The sequence below is a fragment of the Saccostrea cucullata genome, unplaced genomic scaffold (genome assembly GCF_032062105.1).
Source record: "Saccostrea cucullata isolate Sc308-1 unplaced genomic scaffold, CSIRO_AGI_Scuc_v1 ctg9, whole genome shotgun sequence".
NCBI lineage: Eukaryota > Metazoa > Mollusca > Bivalvia > Ostreida > Ostreidae > Saccostrea > Saccostrea cuccullata.
Genome location: NW_026935030.1, coordinates 513,146 through 531,191, shown reverse-complemented (window position 1 = coordinate 531,191; position 18,046 = coordinate 513,146). Strand labels below are relative to the sequence as shown.

Genomic DNA, 18,046 nt, shown 5'->3' with positions numbered 1-18,046 from the left:
TTATGAATCACAAATGTCTATCAGTATGAATGATGATCTGTAATTTAATACAATGATATTTCGAAATATAATATCTTAAAAATACACCAATAATTGCTCACTTTGAACAATATAATCAAAAATATCTTTGATCATCATAAAAACACATAATCTGATTAACATCAAATTACTTCTAGCAAATACTTCAGATTGATCTTGTAATCAATAATAAATATGCATCATAAAATAACTCGTTCAAAATCATTCATTCACTGTAGAAAGTGCAAATGAAAAAGGCTTTTGCATACTATAGAATAAACATTTAAAATAAGAAAATATTGGTAACTTACCAGAGAAGGAAATCTTCAGTCTCAAGTCTAAATATATGTCTGGTCTGAGCAACCATAAAACAAAGAAAGATCGTAATAAAGCGGGAAAACTTTAGACTAGTCATGAAAACCAATCGAATCCAACCTTTCAAATCAATAACCAATAAAACCCAAAATAACAATGACCACCTCCAAAATACCTGATCAATGCCCTGGGGCATTTACAAATATGTACAGGTAAGGAGTGGATCTAGGTTTTTTAATAATGAGTTTAAAAAGTTAAATTATATATTCTGACAAGTTCTATATCTTTATTTTATACAAATCCAAAACAATTACGAATGTAAAAGCATACTTTTAGGATTATTACACTTTGAGTTATTACATTTCTGTCCAGATCAACGCAAAATGTAACAACGCAAAATATGATAACACGATTTTGGGATTATTACATTGTTACATTTTACGTCGAAATTAAGCAAAAGGCAAATATGAAAAATGGAATAACACACTTTTTGGTCAGTCAGGTTGAGCATTATTTTTAATTGAGTAGTGAGCGAAAAAAGAAACGAAAGGAAAATAAAATAAAAGGAAAAAGTAAACCTATGCTATTTCTTACAATAGATCAGATTTTGTAATACATTGATTTCATTAGGTACAAGTATTTAAAATCAGTTTAATGATTAAATGAAACCTTAGGTGTTTATATTAGACAAGTTTGTGAGGTGGGGGTTGGGAGGTTGTTGTTGTTGGGGGTAATTTCGTTGACCAGTGTGCTTTTGTTTTTTGATAGATAAACGCAATGAATCTTAAAACATTTATTAATTTGTACTTGCAGGTGTATATAGCGGGGAGTGGGTTTATTGACAATTTTCTATATGTTGACATTAGTATACCTTTATTGTTGAAATATAACTGGCATGTGAACATAAATAAGTCACATGTTGACAAAATATGTTGCATGTTGACATTATTATCTTGCATGTAGACATAAATAAATCACATGCCGACATATCAATGTTGTATGCTTACATGAGCAATAAGCTCATTAAATGGTACCCCCGCTTCCCATATGATTAAAATGACAAAGCCCATGTTTTGCTCTGGGAGACACAAAATATGTTACAGATCAAAAAATAAAATAGAAAATACACGATGGCATTATTTAAAAAAATATCTGTAAACGTATCAATAAAATTTATACAGTGGTTGAAGAGGAGTTCCGGATAAGATTTGGATACCCTTCAAAATTAGAAACGTGCTCATGTTATGCTCTGGGAAACCCAAAATATGTGTCCGATCAAATGTTTTAATACGAGGTCACAATGGCACTATGTAACAAAGATTCTGTGAAAGTCTCAATAAATGTGATTTAGAGACGAAAGAGGTGTTACGGAAAAGAGCTGGGTATCCCAAAGCGTAACAGACGGTTGGAGGGAAGGACTTCTCGATCACTATATATCCTCCCATTTTTCAAGCGGATGTTTAAGTCGCATGTTAACATAAATAAGTCGCATGTTAACAAAGTTATGTTGCATTTTGCATTGAATGATGTCACATCGGATACTGCCGCTAGTAAATATATAAAACCATAATTAAAGTATACATGTTAAAGCAATTTTCTTGCATGTTTGCATAATTATCCTGCGTAACGAAATAGATAAACAATCTTCGAATAAATACAAATACAAATATAAAATACAATCCATGGCACCTGATCCCACCTCTGATGTTTCGGAGGTCCGTGTTTGCTCTGCTCTTATTTTGTATTGTTTTATGGACTTTGAGATTGAATACTTTTCGTTATCTCCGTATCCTTCCATACAAATGAAAAATTATCGAATACAAATAACGAATTTTACAATACAAATAAGAAATTATACAATGCTGCGATTGCAAATAGAAAATATAGACTGCAAATGAAAAATTATACAATTCAATTGATTTTTGAACAATACAAATGAAAAATATAGAATACGAATGAAAAATTATATAATACCTATGGAAAAATTATAGAATGATAAAAAATATATACAATGCAAAATGAAAAGATCGAATATTGAAACGTTTAACATATGCCATACGGTCATATAAACTACCCGGTATGTATTTTCTCTCTGTCTTGTCACAAATGCAATTCAAAATAAAAATATCTACAGCTATTAACTTTGAAATAGATGGTTGTTCGAAAGAAACCACTAGACCGGTCGATTGGGAGTTACGTTTGTTGAGCTACTTTTTATTCACTTTGACAAATTCATAATTTGAATTTTGAAAAAAACTGGTCCGTGTTTTGCAAGAAAATCTATGAAATGTGATTAGGTTTCTCATTGGTCAACGGAGGTGAAGTATTTCTCTTATAGTCCTCCAGTCCTTCTCTAAAATACATTATCTCAGCTCACCCTGACCTTGTCGCTAGTCTGTTTCATTACCAAAAGGCTAAGTTGTCAACTAAAGTTTTCACCACAGGGTGCACATATAGATAAAAGATATGGAGATAACGAACAATATTCAAGGTCAAAAGTCCAGTTAATAATACAAAGTAGGAGCAGAGCAAACACGGACCTCAGAAACATCAAAGGTGGGATCTGGTGCCATGGAGGAGTGAGCATCCACTGCTAGCGGTCACACCCGCCGTGTGCTCCTTGTCATGATCGGGACATAACGGAAAAACCTGACGTCAATTCAGTGTATAAATAATGGCCCAATAATTAATAAGAAAAACGTCAGCATTTGACTCAATGTTAAATTGTGTGTGCTGACATGGTCATTGTACTGACCATAGAACTTACGAAATGATAACTTTAAACGAAACTGCTGATATTCTTGTTTCATCAACTTGTTCGTTAATAATTTACCTCGTTTAAGAAGTTGTAGACTAGTGATTCATTCCCTTTAAGTGTATCCTGCATTGTATTTTGAGTGGATGTATGAAATAAAATGTTTTGGAATCAAAATAAAAATATATCTAAATTAATTTTTTCATTAAAGAATCCCGAGCAAACATAGGAAATCTGTCGAAGGAATATACAGTTCTTGAAATGTTACACTTCTTTAAAAGCTTACTTCTTATAATTTGGTTAAAAAGGAGAAAAGTATAATTGCTGTGAATGTGTTTTAAATTTTTACAAAAAAAATCACTTTCTAAAAAATTGGATTTACGTATTTGTGGAACATTTTATCCGAAAATAGAATAAAGCATCCCAAAGACTGCCGTTGAATTTTTTTTATCGTACTGCGCTTGAACTCAACAATAAACCTTTGCGCCAAGTGTTAAAATAACGATTTCCACTAAATTTTGTGAGCACTATGATTATTATCCTGAATTTTAATATGAAACATGTATGGATATTCACACGGAATGATGATATTTGGCGATATTTTTGTCCATTTTCTCGCTAGTTTATTTCCCCACAGAAATTCTCTATCTAAGACGGCAAATAAGAGCCGCTGATCTGAGGGATTTTTCTGTTTTCAGCAACAAACTTCAGTCACTGTACCCACTGTGGCTAAATATGAGAAAAATATAATAACTTTATTCAACATCGTCAAAAATCCGTCTTGCTACGAACGTCTTAATGTTAATAGAAAAAATACTAGTTTTAAATTATCATACTCTCATAAAATAATACATTAAAATATTTAAGTAAAATGCCCATTTTTATTATGATTTAGATGAAAAGTTTTAATATTGCAAACTAAGTTAAGTTTTACTAATGACAGACACTTTCCTAATGAGAAGTGTCCTTTCTATTTAATTGAATTTGTTAGATTATCATGCGCAAAACAATTCAAACTTCTGACGTAGGTTTATTCTCTTTATTTTTTTCCAATATTTTACGGAATTACTAGTAATTAATAAATTTATCTATATATATATTGTTATTAATTTACGTAGTTTATAAGAGCTAACCTTGCAAAAAAAATTGCCAAAGACAAGGATACTGCAAATTGATTGAAAATTGACTGCATCATTTACGCAATAACTTAAGGGATCCACATTTAGAATATTTATCATTATTTATAACATTTACCAGTGTTTCAAAAGTGTGCAGTCTTCAGAACATTACTTCACAGGAAAAAAAACTATTACAACAACATGACTTATCAAATTATCGCCAACTGAGGTGAAAAGTAATAGAATTAAAAACTGACAATAGTCATTACTTAGAATTGCAGGAATAGTTAAAGAACGACACACGTAGTTAAAGAAATCAAATTAAAGAAATAAATCTATCGAATTGCGTAATACAAGAGGGAAAGTTGCTGATAGCAATAATGGGATGTCTACATTAAAATGCTTAGATGAGCAATCAAATGAAATTTGAATCTAAAAAGTTTTTAAGCAAATGAATTCGGTACATCCTTCAGTTCTCAAACCTTTTAGTTGAGCTACTTATAATGTATATAAATATACAAAAACTCATTTTGAAATGCGGTGCGTCTCTTTTTTTTTTTTTGGGAAGGGGGGGGGGTCTTACAATTAATGAAAATATATCTGTCAAAAACAGTCATTGTATCGACGCTTAAATTTACCAATGCCGACTTTCAAAACATGGTTGAAAACTTGCACAATATACTTATTTTATTATCAGAAATTTTAGTCTACGATAGAAATATCTCAAAATAACATGTCAGTGTTAATTTTTAAAATTTCTTAATAGCCGATAATATATGGAGATATTGAACAGTATTCAAGTTCAAGATCTAATTAAACAATACAATTCGAGAGCAACGCAAACACAACCTCTAAAAGCATCAGAAGCGGGATCAGGTGCAATGGAAGACTAGGAATCCCCTGTCGACCGATCATACCCACCATATGCTCCTTGTCATGATCTGGTAAACGGGAAAATCCTTAGAAATCTCAATGATTTAAAACCCCACAAATTGTATGGAAAAGTCAGTCAGCATTTGACCCAGCGATAAAGTTTATTTGCTAGCAAAGCCAATGTATCGTCCAAGGAACTTGCGAAATGATAATTTCAAACAAGAGTGTGTTTCATAATCTTAAATTAGTTAATAAAATGCCATATGCGGGGGATAAGGGTATATTGCTTCATAAGAAAGAAAAGTTTACGATAAATTATACATAACAAGCTGAGCTAATATGTTAAGATACGGCTTGTTTTATATAATTGTTTGAGGAGACTGTTTAGGGTTATTTATGGTCACTAAGTATGTAGTGATAAGACCACAGAAAATTAACTGTCAAGATTTAAAATATTAAACTTACGTTATTTCCAACTGTTAGAGTCAAAGCACGTGATGATAGGGAATAAGTGGATACAACTCGACACATGCGGGCATCTGAGAAAATTTTTAATTTTGGACATTTTATTTCGAATTCCATTTTCAATCTACCTCAGCTACCCTCATACGCACAGTATCAGTCATTGATCCAAATACAATGTCCATTACGGAATATCTTTATATTTATCAGAGTGTCCAGCAAACACGCAAATGTTATTTAACAGTTTAAAAATACAAGAGGTTTACCTTTTTTTTTTATTCCTGAATAAGATGGGGCTGGTATATATATTATATATTTTTTCTTTTCAGTGAAATATGGTTGACAATCAGAAACGGGAAGGAAGCTATCAAACTTATTTTTTAATCCACTTTTTCTCTACCGCCCCATTTTTGTTTCGAACCAAATGGCCATCCTCTGAAAAACATTGATATAGTATTTATATATATTAATAAATAAGTGTCAGATCAAAAATATTACTTATATTATTATATTATATGATAGAGAATCTGTGGACGTTTCAATAGATTTTAATAAGTGGTATACGAGGAATTTCAGATAAGAGATTGGTACCCTTCAATATTATAGAAAAAAATGGCAGTGCTCATGTTTTACTCTGGAATACCCCAAATCAAAAAGTAAAGAGGTGCACAATGGCACTATATAACAAGGATTCTGTGAAATTCTCATTAAATTTCATTCAGTCGTAAAAGAGGAGTTGCGTATAAGAGATGGACACCCAAAGCATAACAGGCGGACTTGACGCGGGGGTACAATGACGTTACCCGTATATTTCTTACCTTTTCGATTTAAGTTCCGCGGTCTTGATTAAAACAACGATTAAAAACATATTTCTGTGCTATGAAGTTCCTTTAATGTAATTACAAGACCAACGATTATAAAACGCACAATCAACACTTAAGATACCAGTACCCTTTTTACAGGTATAAATGAAATAAATTAAACTATGAAAAAAACACAAACTCAAATAATTCATTATATCATTAATTTAATCATCAAATGAATTGATGCACTTCAAATATTTAAAAAAGATAACCCCAATTCTGAATCATTGCACGCAATGGTTTCGATGGTTTAATAGACATTTTCACGATAACTGCAGTTCTGCTTTTTTGCAGGGCAAAATGATACTTTGGTGAAATATGTAGCAATTACTTAAAAAAGTAATTGAATTCTTTATCAACATAATTTGTCCTGCAGAAGAGTGTACCGCAGTTACAATGGAAGGGCTAATTGTTCATATTTTAATTTTCTGAATTTACTCTTTGAAAGAAATTATTTTATTTTCTTTGATTAATTTCTCAAAGCTCGTTACAACAAACTATTTAAATAATAAAAAAAATCAATTCAATACATCCTTAATATTACGATATCTTAATCAAATCTTTGCTCTCTTTATAAGAAAACATGAAATCTCTAATTCCTTGAACAAAATTGTCAAAAAAGCCATGTGCAACTCTATTTTAGAGATCAACAAGTAATTAAAACTGATGTCTAAATTAATTTTTGCAAGCAATAAAGTCACAAAATGTTGAGCTTATTGATGCATTGCCGTGTGCATTATCAATTATAGATAAATTGATGAAAAAGAAGAATTTAAATAGTTATTAATCATATTGTAATTTGATTAAAGTAACTTACTTTATATTATTTTTGACGTTCCATATAAGTAATATTTGATACAAACCAAAAATAAATATGGGTGCCTGGTTTGGTATATATTTTGTGGGCTACATTTATTTTCCTTTTAAATGATGCAAATACAAGTTAGAAATTTCTGAAATATTAAGAAATTGTAAACCTTTTATGATGTTCAAATTCTACCTTTCTACAATCACCCCTATTAATCTATCCAATTTTTTTTTTACAACTTCAAATTCCATTATTGTGAAACTTTCAGTGAAAATTAAAAAAAGATACAGTTAAATGTGTTCGTTTTACTTATATAAACACGACTAAAGTTGTTATTTTCAAATGGTTTGTTCAAAGTTTGTTTATATCATCTGTCCTAAATGTAATGATAATAAAATATTATAAAAATTAACAAAAATTAATATTCAAAATATTCTCTCTCTGTTCTAGAGCCAATACCCGATTTATGCTTCCTCAATCAACTACCAATCAATATTACAAAGTTATATGCATTGGTCAAAATATGATACTATTATGATCAAATCAGATCGTAAACAAATACAAACATTTAAAAAAAGAAGGGCGATGGCATATCAAAATGGATTTCCAATGTGAATTTGTAAGTTAGATGAGATCCAAATTATATTTACGATGTAATTTTTTAATTACAAGTAGATTAGATCTAAATGTATGTCACATTGTAAAATTGTAAGTTACGGGCACAGTAAATCAGGAAAAGGTTTCACAATGTATATTTTTTATCCGAAATCAATTAACGTATTACATACAAAATACAAGAAGTAAATACTACTCAAAATACAAGAAAAAAATTGTCTGCACGATATGCAACTACATCACGTGATTAGTATATATACAACATGGAATATAGAGATAACAAACAGTATTCAAGCTCAAAGTCAATTTAAAAAATACAAAAAAAAAGATGCAGAGCAAACATAAGATCTCCACAAGCATCTGAAGTTAGATCAGTTGCTGTAGAGGAATTATGAGCTTACTCTTACGCTTACTGGTCAAATCAGTCGTGTGCTCCATTTCATAATCGGTAAAACGAAAAATATGTAGAGACACGAAAATTGCCTAACTGATAGTATGAAGAAAAAAAAATCAGGTATTATTTGACTTAATGATAAGTTGTATTTGCTGACAATGTCATTGTATCGACTATGAAATGATGATTTAATCCTTTTTAATGAACTTATTTGTCAAAGGCTTGCCTCGTTTTAGAAATTGTTCATACGTAGAACATGTTCTTTGATATGAATCGACTGAGAGACATAATCAATGTATCAAAAACTTATTTATAAATAAAAACGATTAATGACTGAAGGTGGGGGTTAAGAGCATTTTAGTTTGTTCATTTATATAATTTCTTTTATTCACTTAATTTTTCGTGTGTTTGTTGTTTAACGTCCCTCTCAAGAATTTTTCACTCATATGAAGACGCACCGCTTGCCAGTGGAGAGCTGGCAAAAGAAAACGATATTTTATCCAGAAATATAATCTGATGGTAAATATGATATGGCATCGTTACTTTTCTTGTTTCTTTTAAAAAAATATCTAGAAAATCGTTCATGCTTTAGCATCTTGTGTAGATACCAAAATGTTATAAAAAAATAAAATAATTCTTATTATAAGGAAATGTATTCCGGGCAACTCATAATCAAGAGACTTTTCAAGCACGTACTTAGACTGTATCTCAAATTTTAAAAATATTAACTTTAAACTAAAGTATGTTCTATTGATATCAATTTTATTAACTTGCTGAAAAGCAAGGAGAATACTAGTACTATACTATAATATCTTAATTTCTTTTCAAGTATGTTACAGTGATGAATGCTGGTCTTCTAACAGAAAATGTGAATATCTGATTTTCATTCAATATATATTTTGATTTGTGAAGAAATACGAAGTTGAATGAAAATCGATCAGAATCGTCTGTGCTGCATGCGATAAGAGCAGAATTTTATACGAGTCAATTAGAAGTATCGCGTTACTCGGGCATTCTTAAATAAATCTCGGACAAATATTTTTCTTTCTTTGGAACAAAGAATTTAATATCGACCTCTTCACTTTGACCACCAACTTGTTGAGAGAAATAAGTGCTAATGAATATTTGCTCCTTCCAAAATCTTATTGAAGATTAATTATTCCTTAGACAGGTATTGGAAAGATTTTCAGTTTATCTTGCGATCAATACCCCTTCTGTACTTTTTATTCGTCTTGGTCAATAACATTTTATTGGATTTTGGCAATATACAGTGAATTTGTTCAAACTAATCTTGTTTAAATAAAGAGAATGAAAAGTCCATTAAATAAATATTATATTAATGATTACAAGTCTCCACTCTTTATATGATGTTTTATCGTAGTTTATTATTCCTCTTATTCAACTTCTACATGTACTACATTTTTTGTCTCATTTTAATAGGTTTCTTTATCTAAAGTAGTTAAGGAATGTCTTTGAGCAAGTAAATGTCGTCATTTTTGTATTATTTCAAGTGATATTTTTTTTTATCTAGATAACGCTATCTATCGACATCAACTCTAAATGACAATTAAAAAATAAGAAATAGGAAATATCCTTTTTCAACCAATTATTACGTCCTTGTTTGTGTGTTAAATTTGATTAAGTGGGAATAAGCATTGCCTGTTGACGGACCATACCCGCCGTAGGCCCTGCATAAGAATACAATAGATTTTACGAATTACCGACTTTCAATGAAGTTTCTGAAATCCGTGTAATATCAACTTATCTGTCAATAGTCTAACTTGGTTTAAAAATTTGATCGTTCTTGTGGCATGCTCTTAAGTATCGAATAAGTTGAGGGTTTTGAAAAAATCGTCTGGTGATAGCGGGATGTTAGAAGAGAAAAAAGGGCATGTTTACAATGAAAAAGTATTCATCTTGTTTGTCTCATAATTTAGTTGTCAGTTGACCTTTTTGAACAAATCTTGCATATTCTATTCCTTGTAATTTCAAGACAAAATGTTACCTTAAGAAAATTCAATGTTCAAATAACGCTAGCCTATCTTACCGATTGAGCAATAGTTAACAGACATATCCTCAGTGATAAATTATAATTTCTTCATTTAATTTAATTCTTTTTGTTAAAAAAATTAAAATGAAAGCGTTAACATTGTTAACTAACACCTTACACACAATGGCTCTACGTGTATGCAAATACATTCTTTCTATGTACCTTTTGATAAAAATATATATTCTACTAGTCTGATCAAAGGGAATTTTGCTATCAATGAGCACTAAAACTATTGAATACCTATGCACTTACTAGCATGTTTCCACAATTAACGTCCAGACGCCAAAACGTCTCTTTATTTATTTAATTATTCATGGTTATACCGCACTGAGGAGTATTACAGAGGTCAAACATAGTTAATTAATGATCGATTTCTCACAGCTAAGTGAGTACTCTGATTTTACTGTATTTTTCCAGGTATCTTAAGCTTTGTAAGGAGTTTAGACCTTTCAAATACTTAGGCAATAACAATACCAGGAGGTGGAAGAGGTCCCGTATACCATACAAAGAGATAATGCTGCGGCAAATGGTTCTCTTTTATATTAATGTTATACATGTATTATAAAATAGCCATTAACTCCCTCAATATAATCTAAATAATATATAAAATTCTTCGATATACATAATTACGATGATTTTGATTTCAAAGATATAATAATATATGACATTTTGAAAGATAGAATAAAATACCAAGGTATTTGTTTATGATATTTTTGTTCAAGAATATGTTGTTTCTGCATGGGAAATGTTTTATATTTTGATATTATTCTATCATACTATTATAAGAGAGGAGAATACAGATGAAATATTCAAATATCAAAGTTCCCCTACATTATCATTGATGCAGCTTATTAAAAATGAGAAAACAATTATCTGCAACGATCTTCTGTAAGATATTTTTTATTTCAATAACATCTTTATTTGTCCACTTTTTAAAATTAATAATTACTTCATTTTAATTATTCAAATACACGAAAACTTGTATGGGAAAAATGTTATTTGTATTATTCATACTGGTTCCAAATTTTCAAATAAGTAATATTTTTGTAATAACCGTAAATATTTCAATATCATGAAAAAATTGTAAAGGTCTAAAAATGTTTGTGAAATTTTATTTATATAGCATACCTCTTATTCAAGACCAATAAACCAAAAACAAACAAACCAAAAAGAAAAAATGAAGCCAATTTTTAATTTAAAAAAAAAAGTAATACTTTGAAATTAATCTGAAAATTTCTCAACTTGTTTTAATGTTGTTTTAAACAATGTTTTAACATGTTTGAGAAATTAAATTGGAGAAATTCAAGATCTATTATATTTATGAAATCTTTTCTCGGCCTATATGTTCTTCGAGCTTGCCTGGTCAGCAATGTTCTGAGATCGTTCACTCTGTGTTTTTTATTCAGTAAATTTTATTTCATATTGATATCTATTATGTGAAAATTTTTACAGCTGGCTGATGATTTTACACAAATTATGATACATTTATAGGTACAAACATGCACAACATATTTCAGTTTTGAAAGTTTTCAGAGGTATTGCAAAAGCAGTTTTGGTATATTCGAGGAGAAACATTGTTGAGTAATCGTGCGTGTTGGATGAGCATTTAATATCCAGCAAAAACAGATCCAAGATATTTGGTTTTTAAGGGCACTTGAGTAAGTGATCGGCCTAAATCACTGTTTAACACCTTTCAGGATTTCAGCATTGAGGAAGCAGGGATCGTTTATAATTTCATTTGTTCATGATTTATGGTAATCAATAGAAAAACAAATGCAAGTTTATTTGAACCCCTTAATTAGTATTTGGCTGATCTAGTTATAAATGCGCATCTTAGTTGGTACAGCACAAAAAAGAGAAAAGGCGAAAATGCTCCCAATGGTTCTATAATCAATTGCAAAAGTGAAGCTAGCTTCTATTGGTTAGGACCGACCCGCTGGGAGAGAGCCGTGATATCGAAGGTTGGACTTGAAGACAGTTTTCTTGAGCTGAGTTTTTCTTCACACAGTTTAGCAATGACATCGATAGATGTATGAAATATAATGATTGGATTACTGGGGTTGGATTTCTTTGGTTTAGTTTTGGGGGTCGTCACGCACTTGCCAGCAGTCAGAGGTAAGTTTTACAATAACTTTCAGAAAATATTATGTAATACAGAAGCATCACAAAATCCTTATATTAATATTGCTCTTTTTCTATAAAGGATGTGCTCTAAGTAAAATTTCAATTGGCTTTTCGCATTTTTGAAACAGAGAAATTCAATTTCAATCTAATATTAATGAAGGTAGTCTATAGATGCGTTTGGGCCTCTGTTTGTGTATGCGTGGGTCAGTTTTGAAAAATTGAAGTTAGTATTCAGTCAATATACAAAAAGCCTCCGGGAAATAAATTTAATCGGTGAGCATGTTGGAGATTGTTAGCTCTCCTCAGTCTTATTTGCTTACAATTATGTTAACGACCAGGCATCGTTTTCTGTATATTGATATAAAATATAAAATGAAGTTCAGCGCAGATGACAGTCATGCCTCTAACCTTTCAAAAGAAGGTAGGTGAAATTGCGAGGCCTCATTGTAGAAACACATCAAAGGAAACATTGTCCGCAAGAGAAGTTATCTATATGTAGTCCAATTACGTCAATTTATTGCCTTATGAAATTTTAATTTGACGTAAGCCTGAACATTAAATAAGAACTCAATAGTTGGTGCTTAAGATGCAAGAAATCATTAGTAGTGTTTCTTTCAAGTTCATGAAACTCCGTGGAAGATTTTGAAATACATGCTGTAATTACTTTCTAAGTGAGATCTTATAAGTAAAATCCAGGAACATAGAGTGCTGTATAAGATTGTACATAATACACTGAAATAATAGAGACATTTTACGCTGTAACAGGCAGATCCAGTATACAGATAGTGTTTCATCGCTTAGGAAGCCTTTTTACTCCGTAATCGTTGATCTATTACTAAATGTTAGCACATTATAGTGACTGTATCATTTAATGCGCGTGTATTTTCCACAGGTTTTCATACTTGATGTAATACTATATCTCAGAAACAACAAAATTTCTGATCGTTGCGACAAACAATCACCAGGGAATATTTCCCTGAAAAAAGTTAATGACTTATCAATAATTATCAATCAAAAAGTAAGAAAAGGAGGTTATCTTTGAAAATAATCAAATAAATTCCGAATTAACGAGAAAGTCAAGTATTCACAATGTGTTTATGGCTGCATAATTTATTGATATTAATGTAAATCTTTCATTAAAATTTTATCAAATTTCAATCTGATAATTGTTTTTTTCTGACACAAAATTGACTGCTGACACATTTTTTTCACATATAAGGTGGCGTACATTAAGGTTTGTCCATATAATAATATCTTACTTTTATGCCGTGCTTTATTGTGAATTACACGATGGTTTCAAAATAGATCTTTAACGTTTCTGCTACTTTTACATAATCGTTGATTATTAACGTATAATGGTAAAAATTTTAGATTGAAAGAAAATATATTATATAAAAACAAAATCAAATATTATTGAAATAAGTTTATAGTAAAAAAAAATCTTACATCAAAACATAAATGTAACTAAATTTAGAAATAGAAATATGTGTCTCAAGTAATTTTTTTATGTAGCATCAGTTGAGTAATACGAGCAGTTCTTCATCATATGTGCAAAGACGAGATATATAGGATCTCCCATGATTTGTAGTTGGATATGATTTTTATGATTTTAAATTTGAAATTTAGTTCAGTTGTAAAAAAATTGATCCAAAATCTTCCAGTAAGCTTCAAAGTACAACAGTTTTTAGTTTATCGTTCAGTTACATCACAGTAAAATATTGATATGTGGAGATGCATGATTATTGAAGGAAAAGAATAGACAATGTTTTACGATATTGTAGACGAAATCGTAATATATCATGATATATCAAGATATAAAAAATTCAGGTGTCTGCATTTCCTTTTCAAAAAAAAAAATCTTACATCATTATATTCTAAAAGACTTTCGAACTCTCTAAACCCAGGGTTTAAGCAAATAATGAATCTTGGGTTTTTTCTGTTTTTAATTGATAGAAAAAATATTACTTTTTTGATATATATTTAATGCTTTTTATCTATTTGTTTACGTAGACATTCTTAATTACCGGTATATAGACCAAAATATGCACATAATATACTTTCGGAAAGTATCTGAAATAAATCTGAAATCCTTCAGTCATTTGCATCGATCAATGTTTCAAACGGCCTCCTTCTGAATTCCAAAACATCACAGTGTGTTACATTGTTGTATATATACAAATACAGATGGTTGACTTTCATCCTCTCTTAATTAACAACTTTGCATTTTTTTTATATTTCAGTTACAAAAAATAAAAACAACTACTAAGAACTAATATTGGCCAAACAAATTGATTTAAATGAAATAATCTTATTGAAAAACAGATCAGTTCCAAGAACAAAACATATCAATATCTAGTTTTCTCCCATCTGTCAATTTGCTGGGCGATTATACCTGTTTAGAGCACCGAAAATCCCATCCCGTCTAACCTAATTCTCAATACAATAACACACAAAACATTTCATTATACGAAGGTGAGACATGATGGTTGAAATTGGTGTATCTAGGGAACGTCCAAGTGTGCTAACGAGCTAAATATATAGATTTTACAATTATTCCAGAGAGTTAATTGAATATTTGAAATCTTCTTTTGAGCAGGTCTTGCTCTACGCGCGCTTCTGCGTCAAATGCACTGTAAAGAGTGACGAAAAATGCGATAGAAGATATTGAAGAATCTTGGCGTATTTTTACGTCGTAATTGCTGGTTTAGGACATGCCACACGGAAACTTTGGGTTTGCACGTCAAGTTTCTCGGTAATATTAAGCGCTCGATTGAACGGTCAATTGGTAAAAGGCGCGAGAGACGGATGTTGGAAAAATGACTCGGAGACAAATTGGTCTTTGCAGGGTGGTAAATTAAAAGAAAAAACGGTGATAGGAGAAATCCATAATATACAAATTGAAATAATTTATTTAATATTTGATAGCATGTTTGTCGAACTGTTCGCATCAGAGCGATAATTCGTGCGTTTAACATTATTCCATAGATTTCTTGTTAACCGTCAGTAACTAGTTATTGTACCCTAATTAAGATGGGTTATTCTTAAAATATAAAACCCAGCTAGTTGCTCTACAGAGCATCTACTTACAATGGAAATTAGCAATCCTCAAAAACTGTTTTTCATGCTTAGTATTTTAATCCTCGACCGATATTCATTGTGTTCTGTGAATCAAAGAATATTTTTGATGTCCAAAATGTCGTATTATTTTAAAAATTTTAAATAAAAATGCAACTAAATAATCTTTACTACCATTTCAATAATAAAATGTAATAGTCATTGTTGATACATGTACCTCATATATGTCGCAGAGGAACATAAAATTTACAAGTTGACAATCTTTCGTATGAGCAAAAAACTTACAAGTTTATTATCTTCCATGTAAGCATAACATTTACAATTTCATCCTCCTCTGTTTATGAGACTTTTATATCAATTATTGGAGAAAATACACAAACTAATAGAGCGATAAAATGGGCTGAAGATGAGGTGTCATCAGTATTGGGCTGACATTGTGTCAAGTTTCAAACAAATTGGATCCATTGCGGCTTTTCTACACCTCCTTCGTCTGTATCCATGACTAACACGGAGACGTAGGATTACAATGTAGATGAAAAACCATTGAAAAGTACCTTCTAATTTGTAAAATTAAAAAAAAAGAAATTAAACTTAACTATACATTTTTTTTTAATTTGAGTACTGTTAAGATATTGATTTGACATACATATCTGAAATTCGTTTTTTTGAAATCCTCTTTCCTACATATTTAATGCATACAAGATCAAGGAATGAGAATCTTTTGCATGCTACAGTCATCAGATAAAAGTTTGTGGCCCCTAAAATCCTTAATACTGAAACGCCCAAATATCCTAGGAATAATGAAATGTAAAATTCAACAAAGGGAATCCAAAATTTGGGTGGAAAATATATTTGAAAAACTCATCAAAATCTCTCTCTCTCTCTCTCTCTCTCTCTCTCTCTCTCTCTCTCTCTCTCTCTCTCTCTCTCTCTCTCTGGTGTCTTCCCACTTAGCCAAAATTCTGAAATTGATACAGGTGACTGGTTTTGGCTAAGTGGGAATGGTGTACAGGTAAGGGCAGGGGGAGAACAAAAGAAATTAATTACAGGTGTCCTATAGTCTGTTTTAGAATGACCAGTGCTATGAATTATTTTAAATTCTTTATTAATTATATTTGATTCTTGTTAAAATTAATTAAAATGTCTTTTCTAATTCTTGATGACATTTTTTTACAATATTTTTTTTATTTTACTTTTTTTAATTTTTTTTTTAATTTTTTAAAATTTTTTTTCTAATTCTAATGCCTGCTCCTTCTGAATTAATTGTACAAACATGAACAAATTTGGATGGGGGCGGCGACACATTCGTTTGAACTTGTGATGCCATCCTTCCACTGCATTTGTTGTCCTTGGTCCTTCGTTGTCATAATGGTTCCAATTCATCAGATGGCCTCGGTCATATAGTCTTTGAAACGTCCGACATCTTGATTATCGTCTTCGTTGTCCTCTAGTGCCTCAAACCACACGTCTTCCACTCGCTGTTCTGGAACCAAGGGAAGAACAGCCGCTCTCCTTACCAGGCGATGAAAGTCTTCATCCTCCCGGAATTGTGTCGTCAATCCACATGATTGGACTTTCCTCCATATGCACTGGGTATAATGGAAAAAAACATCCCTTGATAGATGTCCTAGGGAAGTTTCCTTGAACTGCATTCCTTGCGGCGATTTCGAAGTCCAGTAACCAATGTTCGGGAGTTAACACGGACTGTCGGTCACTAACTGCATCCTTCAGAAGCACTAAGAAACGGTTGTAAGTGGCCTCACTCTTGTTGGGTAGAAGTCCAAACACGAGGGGAAACATAGTTCCGTTCACATTGGCGTGCAGTGTGTAGAGTTGTGTGAATAATCTGGTGCAGGAATAAAATGTTCCATCACTGAAAACGGTGTCTGCCGCGCACAAGTGCTGTAAGTTGGAGTCTGTAGAAAATATCAGGATTCGGTGTCCTTGGGCATCAGTGTCGTCACAGAGAAGGAACCTTTCTCCAGCTGAAGTACAGGTCCATGGTCCATTGAGGTTAACTTCCTCCTGTGAAGTAGGCTGCTTTGGAGTTGTCTTAGCCCGGTTTCTGTACAAAGCGGACTTACAGGCCTGGAATGTTGGAATGTTCCTAATCATATCCACCACTGAATCATCACATTCGGTGTTGAGCAAACCTCCTAACTCTTCATCATAGATGGTGGGGATTGGTGTTGCCTCCTCTCTGCACCTCTTCTTCACACCACTGATGAAGGATTCGGCTGCTAGTCCAATGTAGTTGTCATCATGGTTGTGTGGTCTGCCAAAGTTCACCACGATGTTTTCAGATGTTGTTAATGAAGCTGGACACTGTCTGTCAATACATCTCCAGTAGGTTCTGTCGTTGTATCTTGTTCTTATGGAGTACTTGAAATCACCATGAAGAAGGAAGAAACCTCCCCTGCCATTCTCCAGGAAATCCACCCGTACTTGCACGTTCGCCATACTTAATAAAGTGGTGCATAGTATCTGGGTTTTTTTCTTCATTAGATTTAGTAAAAAAAGAGCATTTAATGAATAATAATTGCTTTAATCCTAGGATTTCAAACGGAATTAATGTC

The 18,046-nt window shown here is 31.4% G+C and overlaps 1 protein-coding gene across 4 annotated transcripts in view; it reads left to right on the top strand.

The window, feature by feature from the left end:
• LOC134241727 (lachesin-like) overlaps positions 1 to 18,046 on the top strand; it is a 51,788-nt gene that overhangs the window by 6,033 nt on the left and 27,709 nt on the right. For 3 of the 4 annotated variants that reach the window (XM_062723749.1, XM_062723751.1, XM_062723748.1), the window contains exon 1: positions 12,207 to 12,386. The exons of the other annotated variant lie outside the window; for it this stretch is intronic. In XM_062723749.1, the coding sequence (XP_062579733.1) occupies positions 12,314 to 12,386 (73 nt within the window). In that variant the 5' untranslated portion in view covers positions 12,207 to 12,313. Of the gene's footprint in view, positions 1 to 12,206; positions 12,387 to 18,046 lie in introns of those variants that run through there. 4 annotated transcript variants of the gene reach the window in all.